Source organism: Macaca mulatta, chromosome 9, assembly GCF_049350105.2.
Source record: "Macaca mulatta isolate MMU2019108-1 chromosome 9, T2T-MMU8v2.0, whole genome shotgun sequence".
NCBI lineage: Eukaryota > Metazoa > Chordata > Mammalia > Primates > Cercopithecidae > Macaca > Macaca mulatta.
The window spans coordinates 14,548,856-14,559,600 of NC_133414.1; the positions used below are offsets into that span (position 1 = coordinate 14,548,856).

Sequence of the window (10,745 nt, forward strand, 5' to 3'; positions counted from 1 at the left end):
TATTTTAATTACTCTAGGGTATGTAAAAATATTTTAGGGAGCATCACAAAACTTTAAAAAGTCAATTTAATTTTAATTTCAAATTTTAAACTAATGGGCTAATTTTTCTTGTTTTGCTTTGTTTTGAGACAGAGTCTTGGTCTGCTGCCCAGACTGGAGTGCACTGGCACGATCTTGGCTCACTGCAACTTCTGCCTCCCAAGATCAAACGATTCTCCTGCCTCAACATCCCAAGTAGCTGGGATTACAGGCACGTACCACCATCCTCAGCTAATTTTTGTATTTTTAGTAGAGACAGAGTTTCACCATGTTGGCCAGGCTGGTCTCGAACTCCTGACCTCAGGTAATGGGCCCGCCTCAGCCTCCCAATGTGCTGGGATCACAGGCGTGAGCCACTGCAATCAGCCCATAATGGGCTAATTTTATGTAGCTTTGATGTGATCCCTTTCAAAGTGGATAGGGAATAAAAATGGCATAAGCAAAGGTCTGGAAACGTGCAGGGTCCCCCAGGTTGAGCTAAATTCTGCTCCACAGCAGCTCAGCAAAGTGAAATAATTCTCTTCCTCGCCTCAAGTTTCCACTTTTCCTCCAAGCCTGGAACGCTCCCACACTTTGTTATCTAAGAGGCCAGGGTGATTCAAGGGAAAGGGGAAAGGAATTCTCCCCCAAGATCTACATCTGATCAACAGAAATGGATCTGCCTTCACACTGAAACAATTCTCCACGGTCCTATTGTTCTTTGTTTTTCCCAAATGATGGAAAAATCTGATTCCAGAAAAATGTTAGTAGCTAGATGATGTGACCATAGTGCTAAAAAGTTATGTGGCTTAAGATTTTAAGGGCTAACCTATTCGAGTATTTTCAGAATAACATCTCTGGACATAAATCTATCACATAGTCATATAAGCAAAGCTCCCACAAGATGGAGAACAAAAGGGACAAGCCTAAAAAGGTTTCACTTGGAAAAAATTAAGTATGACTCAGGCTTGGGATACTCAGGCTTAGACTTGCTGTGTCCAACTCAACATGGAGTAGACAACAGTAAAGATTAAGAAGGGGAAAAGGAAGAATAAAAACAGGTGCTTGGAGCCACACTGGGGGCAAAATACTTGACAAATGTTGAGAAAGTTCTGGCAAACTATCAGGAAGGGGTTAGAAAAGTCTAGACTACTGTCAGTAGTGTAGAGCTGAGGAATGTTTGTTTGTTTGCTTGAGACGGAGTCTCGCTCTGTCGCCCAGGCTGGAGTGCAATGGTGTGATCTTAGCTCACTGCAACCTCTGCATCCCGGGTTCAAGCGATTTTTCTGCCTCAGCCTCCTGAGTAGCTGGGATTAGAGGCACGCACCACCTTACCCGGCTAATTTTTGTACTTTGAGTAGAGACGGGGTTTTGCCATGTTGGCCAGGCTGGTCTCGAACTCCTAACGAGTAGCTGGGATTAGAGGCACGCACCACCTTACTCGGCTAATTTTTGTATTTTTAGTAGAGACGGGGTTTTGCCATGTTGGCCAGGCTGGTCTCGAACTCCTAACCTCAGGTGATCCCCCCACTTCAGCCTCCCAAACTGCTGGGATTACAGCCATATGTCAAAGAAGAATAAATCATTTCCCGTAGTTGGACGTACCTTCCCTTTACAGGAACAGCTTCTGTGCAAGAGCATGAAGAAGGCCTCCAGGGTCCAGGGAGCCCTGGGCAAAGCTCCCTTTGAATCCTGTCCTTTGTAGACATGGATGCAACTGGAGGCCATTATCCTAAGCAAATTAATGCAGGAACAGAAACCCAAATACTGCATGTTCTCACTTATAATGGGAGCTAAACATTGAGTACACATGGACACAAAGAAGGCAACAATAGACACCGGGGCCTACTTGAGGGTGGAGGGTGGCAGGAGGGTGAGGATGGAAAACTACCTCTCAGGTACTGTGCTCACTACCTGAGTGATGAAACGATTGGCATCCCAAATCCCAGCGGCACGTGATTTACCCACATCACACACCTACACACATAGCCCCTGAACCTAAAATAAAAGTTGGAAGGAAAACAAAATAAAAAGGACACTAGGGATTGGGAAGAGCAAGGCAGCTACCCTAAGCCATCCCATCAGACAAGAGAAAGACACTTCCCTCAAACTTTTCTTGATGGGTAGAAAGAAGGGAGTTTCTTAACATGTGCAAACGGGTTCATTAATGCAAAAAAAAAAACCAAAAAATGTCCTTATTCCATGTGATACCCACATCAGAACTCTCTCCAGCAGTATGTCACATTACCCTAAAAATGTCTTCCATCAGGGGGGCTGGAAGAGATGGGTCACTGCCCCAGAGGCCTAGACTGGCCTGCCCCCCACTATCACCCCAACTTGGTTGTGGCAATGCCATTGCTTTGGAAGAGTGATGATCATCAAAATTTTCCTCCAACTCTGGCATTTGGCCCAGAGCAGAAGACTCTCTTATATTTTCATTCCCAAAATGATCCCAACCCTTAAGATGCCGACCCTTACATTTTGCAACCACCTTGGCCATCCTGCACCTCTATGTCTTACCAACTGCGGTTAAGAATCACAGGAGTGGTAGCTGTGATAGCAATTTCATTTCATTTCCCTCAGCACTTTTCCTTTCCTCTGAGACAATTCCTTAGAGCCCTACGCTGTCGATAACAATCACACAGTCAGGAACAGTCGTAACAGCTCACAGGCACTGAGCACTTACTCTTTCGAGCATTATGCTAACGGATTTACATAATTATAGTTTTTACACATTTAAATCATATTGCATTAGCCCTCTGACATAGATCGGGGTGTCCAATCTTTTGGCTTCCCCGGGCCCCATTGGAAGAATTGTCTTGAGTCACACACAAAATATACTAACACTAACGATAGCTGATAAGCAAAAAAAAAAAAAAAAATTGCAAAAAAATCTCGTAATGTTCTAAGAAAGTTTACACATTTGTGTTGGGTCACATTCAAACTGTCCTGGGCTGCAGGTTGGACAAGCCTGATATAGACGCTACTATTGTCCCCGGTCTGTAGAAGAGGAAACTAAGGCTCAGCATGCCAATCTTCATCTCATCCTGTTCTCATACTTTGGGAAGAACTCCTTATCCAACAGTAAAGCTTCAGGGATCCAAAGTTTAGGAACGGTCTTTTTTAACAGCTGGGAGGCAAGAAGGGATAGTAGGAGAGAGAGAGGGTATACAATAATGCTCTCTGGTCTGGGCTTTTGGAAGAGTATTCTTGACTCCTTTGGTCACAAAATTCACACAAGGTGTAGCTACGCTATTGTTTTGCTGTGGCACAGGATTTAGCCGATTCTTACCCTATTGTCTTCCTGGATTTCCCAGTCACTGGAGAAAGTCGCCAGCTGCTGCCCTTGGGAACAGTTTGAAAACTGGAAAAGGCTAGAAAACATCCTTCTGTTCTCTTGAGTGTCCGGGAAGATGGCATCTTGGAAATTGACTCCGTGAGGCAAGAGGTTATAATTTTCATCCATCCTAATGGAGAAGAGGGAAAAAAAGGCAGACATGTAGACTCGACAGTCAAGGGTGTACCAACTTTAATCAAGAGTCACAGACAACTGCAATGGGCTTGCCAGTTTCACATCAATGTCTGGCGTGGCTCTCATTAGAGGAGTTACTACTTCTAATTATTTCTTTGTCTCACACTACATCAGTCTATCCTTAAGGTTTTCAAAAAGACGACTTTGAGCAAAGTATGGAGAAAAGTATTTGTGTGGTGCCTGTTTGTCTATTTGTGTTGTCTTCCAAGTCCCCCAAGGGGTCTTCCTTCTCAAAGAGGGTTCCTTATTTCCTGGTGAAAAAAAGGCCAGCTGTAATGACCTATGTTCTGTCTTTGCTATTCATCTTCTATACGACATGAAACAAATGTCTTAACTCCTCTAAGCCTCAGTATTCTAATCTGTAAAAAGAATATAGTACTGGCTGGGTGCGGTGGCTCACGCCTGTAACCCCAGCACTTTGGGAGGCCAAAGTGGGTGGATCACCTGAGGTAAGGAGTTCGAAACAAGCCTGGCCAACATGGTGAAACCCTGTCTCTACTAAAAATACAAAAATTAGCTGGGCATGGTGGCACACTGTTGTAATCCCAGTTACTCAGGAGGCTGAGGCAGGAGAATCACTTGAACCTGGGAGGCGGAGGTTGCAGTGAGCAGAGATTGCACCATTGCACTCCAGCCTGGGTGACAAGAGTGAGATGCCATCTCAAAAAAATAGCACCTACTTGTTTGATGATGTCATAAGCATTGTATCAAAAACTAAGTAAATGAAGCACTTGGTAGAAAGTAAATGCAGTATACATATTAGTGAACATATTTAAAGGCCTAGCATAAATCAATTAGAATGATTCTTTAAAAAGTCACAAAAAGAAAGATGAAAGTTACACTCCAGTCTAAAAAAAACAACATGTATGGCTCACCAGCAAGTCTCCACTGCCACCCTCACCCCTGACAGTGACCAGAGGTCCAGTCTCCTCTCAGTAGGTCCCAGAATAACAGAGGAGGAATGATTTGTATGTAGTTGTTAACACACTCCAAGGCAAGACAGCCCTGTGAAATGAGAATGTCAGACTACTGTCTGACTTTGTATTTCTTTCCTAACTTTTGTAAACATGGTAGAGTAAAAAAGATGAGAATTGGCTGAGCACCACGGAACCACTGGACAAACTGTATTTCATGATAAAAATTTCTTTAAAAAGCCTGTTCAAATACTTGGGCTCTTTTTTCTTTGGAGAACAGAGTTCTGGTTTTGAATAGTTTTATAGATGGTATCTCAGTATTTTTCCTAATTAAAAACATGAAACCCTAAGTTTCTCTGTATCGAGAAGGGCACTCTCTCAGCCCCACTAGCTTTATTTAGAAACTACACTTCTCTGAAATATATATATAGAGAAAAAAACTTAATCTAGCTGAACCACTCAAGCCAACACAACGCAAGGCATGTTTTTTAAACTTAGATATTCTGGCTTCAATATGGAAAACATGTGTTGCCATGCACTTACAAACACCACTTCGTAGAACTGTTTTCTTTCTCAGAGAAATGCGAGCTAAAAGTGAATCTGCAGACCCACATCAGCCTCATTCCAAATATCCTTAGTGCTACTTCCCAGAGTGGCAAAACTGGAACTACCACTGATCACCACAACAGTGGATTAATTCTCTATCTTGATAGATAGGTTAGATTCCATTTTGATGTTTTTCTCAGTTGTTTTATATCACTCTCCAAATTCAGTTGAAGCCAATCAAAGAATTTAGGGTTCTACCTGGTGCTCTCTATTCAAATTTCAGAAGAATTCAGTAGTCAATGAGAATTGACTGAGTTCTTAGGCAGATGCATTCCATCTTGACCACAGGCCAATGTTCATGGAACTTTAGAGGATTCCAGTGGTCTAGAATCAGAGAGGATCTCCTGCCTGGTTGACCTCTCCACCCCTCAAAGCATTGCTACCCAGGATTTTACCTGCAGCAGAACCCCCTACCCCCAATAAACCTTTGCTATTTCAAATAACCTGGCAGCTGACATGAGATAATGAAGCAATCCTGGGCTACATTCCACACTATCACATCTTGGCATTTGAGCAAGTGGGGAAGAGGGGAGAGTGGACAGCTGGTCAACCTCTAACCTGCACCAGGTGCTTTGCTTGAGTTACGTTTTTCGCTCAACCAGCCCTGCCTCTCATTTTACACAGGTGAGGCTATGGAAGTTCTTGAGAAGGTATCAAGAAATGGGCTCAGAATCACGATTAGGAAAGGCAGAGCCAAAATGCCAGCCACAGACTGATTTCAAAGATTGTTCTTCTCACCGTCCCAATCTACTCCCATTGAGGCCAGTTTAAAGACGCGAGTCAAAGGGACTGTTGGAGAGCGCTTTGAGCTTTTGCCTGCAATGCTCTTCTGTGTACAAGGCACAGAAAGCTTTCCTATCTTTTAAACCGCCTTTACCAGGGGTAGCCAGGGTGTCTGTAGAGACGTCAGGCGGAGCAAGAGAGATCCAAGGAGGCAAGGGGTAGGCGCCCCAGGGGCATTCTCATTTGGCACCGACAGGCTGCCCTGGGAGTTACCGGCCTGGCTCCAGATAACGGCGACCTCGGGAGGTGGCGCAAAGGGAGAGAGAGGTGGCGGCGCCGCCGGGCTCACCTGAGGAAGAAGAAATAGGAGTAGTCCTGGACCACGGTGTGGGAGTGGCACGAGAAGTAGCCCAGGCCGGTGAGGTTGAGCCTGGAGCCGGCGGGCACCTCCAGCATGCTGCCCCACGCCTGGTCGCACAGCATCTCGACCTCGGCCGAGTAGAAGAGGCCCCCCTGGCCGGCGTGGTACTGCCAGGGCAGGTGGTTGTAGAGGCCGGGCGCCTCGGGGTGCAGCGCCAGCACCCTGGCGTACACAATGGTCTCGGCCAGCTCGGCGCGGCAGCCCTCGCTCAGGGGCCTCCACTCGGAGGGCAGCTGGCAGGCGCGCGCGGGCGCTGGGGGACCCGCCAGGCAGAGCGCGGCGAGCAGCAGCTGGCGCAGCATGCCGGGCCCTCCCGGGGCGCACGGGGCGGCGGCGGGGAGCCCGGGGAGCCCGCCGGCCCGGGAAGGGCAGCCCTAGGCGCTCGGCTGCTCGCGCCGCTCCTGGGAGCTGGGCGCACCGCTGTCTCCGCCGCGGGGCTCGGCATGCCCGGCCCTGGCGCGCCACGCTTTAAAAGGGTCCGGGGGACAGGACGCGCCGGGCGCCCGCCTCCCGCCCTGCCCCCTGCGGCTGGGGCGTGGGCGGGGGAGGGGCGGGAACTCGGGCGGGTCCCGGCGCTGGCTGGGGCGGGGACGCCTGGATCCAGCTAGCCCTGACTCGGGGACAGCGGCCCAGCCCTCTCCTGGCGCCCCACTATGGAAGGGGTCCGAGTTTGCCAGGCGTAAAGCCTGTTTGTAAACGCAAGGCATTCATAAAAGAATGACTCTTAATTTGCACGATTACTAAGTTTTTACATTTTCTCTGCATTTCAGAGTGAAAATACGTAGAAACCAAATCTGACTTTATCTTCCCAGAGATTAACTAGGAAATTCAGTGTGGGCTGAAAAGGTTTTTTAGTTCTCGTGCTCTCTCAGATTTGCTTATTATTTAATGAAGATCTTAGAAAAGCTTTGATAAAAGATTCCAAAAAGCAATCATTTGGCTCTGATTTTCTTAAAACTAGATGGTTTCCATAATCCCTGCTTCCATTTTCTCAACACTGTACACCCGAGAAATACATTCAGAAGTAGATTCCAAACACCTTTTCACATCAGTGAGTGATTTTGAGGATACTCAAAACTCCACAGTTCCATCTTTATCTCTAAATGCAACAGGTTTCTTGTTTCGTTTTGTTGTTTTTTCTTGAGACAAGGTCTCCGTCTGTCACCCAGGCTGGAGTAGTGACTTGATCAGGGCTCACTGCAGCCTCAACCTCCCCTGGGCTCAGGGGATCCTCCCAGGTCAGTCTCCCAAGTAGCAGGGAATACAGGCACACCACCACCCCAGATGATTTTTTTTTTCTTCAGTAGAGACAGGCTATGTTGCTCAGGCTGGTCTCAAACTTCTGGGCTCAATCAGTCCTCCCACCTCAGCCTCCCAAAGTGCTGAGATTTCAGGCGTCAGCCACCACATCCAGCCTGAATATTTAAATTATGCAATTTCATAATGCTATTAGTCTCCCAGGGCTGCCATAATAAAATACTCTAGACTGGTGGCTTAAATAACAGACCTTAATTTCTCAGAGTTCTGAAGGCAGGAAGTCCAAGATTAAAGTGCCAGGGTTGGTTACTGGTGAGGCCTCTCTTCCTGGCTTACAGACGGCCACCTTCTCACTGTGTCCTCACGTGGCCTTCTCTCTGTGTGTGATGGAGAAAGAGTGAGCCCTGGTCTCCTCCTCTTCTAACAAGGTCACCAGTCCTATTGGGTTATCACCCCACCCTTACATCCTCATTTAATTACCTGCCTGAAGACCCTATTTCCAAATACAGTCACATTAGGGAGTTAGCACTTCAACATATGAATTTGGAGGTGGGAGGGAGACACTATTCAGTCTATATGAGCTGTTTAGCAGGTGTTCTGCAGGTTTGCTAGAGAAAGAGAGCAGGGATCCCAAATGGTTTATATTCCGGGCAGGCAGACTCACAGCACACATTGCCAAGTTATAATAAGAATTGCTAAACTTTAGTCATTGTTGACCATGGGCCAAGTACTGTTGTAAGGACTGTACATATGTCATTTTAATTAATTCTCCAAACAACATTCTGAATTAGATATAACTATTATCCTCATTTTACAGATAAGGAAACAGGCACAGGGAGGTTAACTGACACCAAAGATCACAAAGCTACAAGATGACCAAGCCAGGATTAAGCCCCCAGCATTTGGACTCCAGAGTCCATGTACTTAACACAACACTAGAATAGGGCCAAATATAGGAAATGCTCTAAAGACACAGGTCGGCCCTTTAACCAGAATATACACAGAGCAAATCAAGATTAAAACCTTAGCAGAATCACCAACCATGGCTCAAAGAGTGTGCAACTGACCTAACATTCATTTTGTATCACCCAGAATCCCTGCTCTATTTTAGTCCTATACTGTAACTTATGTAGATAAGATAAAAAGAAAGTTTTTATTATTAATTGCATCTTCAAGTGCCTTGAAGACCTGGAAAAGATTTGTCTGCCTCTAAAAGACTGTAAGGCCCTGTCTTTTCTTTCCACATAGGTGAGCAAATAAATAAAAATCAGCAAACATGGCTGTTTTTTCTCTTCTTGTATAAACTTGACAGAATCAAAACTCTTCCAGTACTTCCCAGAATGTATTTTGCAGAAGTGAGTACCTGCAAGAAATCGTCCTCGTGGATTCAGCAGACACATGGCTCATGCTTTTCTCCTCTGTAAGGTCTGGCAGAGTGCCTCGCTGATTGGGTTTCTCTTCCTGATCGAGCCACTGCAGCGTACCCTAGTGAGCAGTTCCCCTCTGGGGACCAAGACTTCCAAACAAGCTGAGCTCAAGGTAGCCAGGAGGGGAACAAACCTTCTATGAGTGAATTATTGGGTTTAATAGTGACATGAGCCACTTCCATCTCTTGATTCCAAGACCCGTGTGTCCTGGCTGTGGGGTGGATAGTACCACATATGTTCTGTTTCAAAGCACACACAGTAAGTACACTTTGAGATGGACTCCATCATTTCAGCGTGGTGACTCCCGACTGACGCTATAATTAAGTCTTCACTAAGCTGTTACACCTTTCAGAATTTGTCCAGTTTCTTCCAGGTGATGGGACATGTGGTAAAACCAGTTAATTCTATGGCCTTGAGACCACTGCTGCACTTCACTGCTGTGGAAGAAGCAATGCTATGGGAATCATTGATCAGAAACATCATTATGGGAAATTCCATGATAGTGGATAAGGTGCCCAGTGAGTCCATAGATGGTGCTACTGGCAGAAGCATTATTGCAAGGAAGGCATATCCATGTCCAGAATGTGTCTATTTCAGTGAGGACAAATCTCTGACCCCCACCCCCCACCCCAAGATGGAAAAGGTCCGATGGAATCAACCTGCCACCAGGTGGCTGACTAGTTCCCCAGGTGAATGGTGCCACATTAGGGGATCCATGCTGGCCTCTATTGTTGACATATTAGGCTCTCAGCAGTAGTGTCAGCCAGGCCAGCCGTGGTAAGAGGAAGTCCACATTGTTGAGGCAATGAATACCCTCTGTTTCTACCACTATGGCCACTCTGTTTATGGGCTCATTGAGTAAGCACTAGAGTGGGCAAGAAAAGAGACTGACAGACATCCACTGAGTACATCAATTTCCCACCTAATCACTAAGAACTTCCCCTCCAGTGAATGCACTTTGGTCGTCATTCACATGGGTCACAAATATCTTCACAGTTGGTAACCGTTATGAGATGTCCATTCATTCACCTCTTCCCAAGATGTCCTTGTCATCAATCTTCTGATCCTATTTCTTTCAAGTCCCTAACCATCCAACCAAACCACTAGCAATCGCCCACGAATCAGTGTCCATGTGTACTACCATCTCTCAGTCTAGACATAGCATACAATGAAATCTGCTGCTCAAAGTTATATCCACTGGGAGAATTTTTCTTCACCAGTGTCCTTCAGGATCACCCCTGAGTGAAACTGAGTAATATCTGTGTGTAATACAGAAAAAGCTGTAAACCAGTCTTGTTATTTCTTCCTCATTCAACTGGAATATCTTCAAGAGGCTATAAACCATATGAATGGAAGAGGCAACATACCTTCAGAGTCAAAGGAATCTAAGCCACTTGCCCATGCAACTTGCTTGTACCATCTGGACCTGCCCAACCCCACTCTCTTGGATACCATTTCCATTTGATGGTAGATTGCTGCTGTGCACACATGGCCTTATGTCTAGGAAGGTCATGCAACACCCAGTTCATGATGAGAAGTTCATATTACATAATCACCCAGCATACCATGGTTAGGCATTCAATCTCTTCCAAGGCCTAATAGCAAGTGAGATGCTATTTTTCAAAAGGCAAACAGCCATATCCAGAATATGGCATAGGTGTGCACTAAAACCCTAGAGTTTGGTGCTGTCATTTTCCTTTTGGTGCTTGCTAAAGACTCCATACAACATTCCCATTTGTCATAAGTACTTTATCACTGGACCTTCTAGATAATAAGGCTCAAGTGATACAATGGCTTGTACACAGCCTGAACTTGCTGCAGAGACTTCTCAGAACTTGCTCAATACC

At 45.9% G+C, this 10,745-nt stretch overlaps 1 protein-coding gene across 3 annotated transcripts in view; it reads right to left on the reverse strand.

Annotated features, from left to right (window-relative positions):
• CCDC3 (coiled-coil domain containing 3) overlaps positions 1 to 6,760 on the reverse strand; it is a 101,841-nt gene extending 95,081 nt beyond the window's left edge. For 2 of the 3 annotated variants that reach the window (XR_013397665.1, XM_077944919.1), the window contains exons 1-2: positions 6,143 to 6,760; positions 3,311 to 3,485 (exon numbers count right to left, since the gene is read on the reverse strand). Coding sequence is in view for 2 of the 3 variants with exons in the window: in XM_077944919.1 (XP_077801045.1) it covers positions 3,311 to 3,485; positions 6,143 to 6,516 (549 nt within the window). In the remaining variant the exon portion in view is untranslated. 3 annotated transcript variants of the gene reach the window in all.
• Positions 6,761 to 10,745: the final 3,985 nt, after the last annotated feature.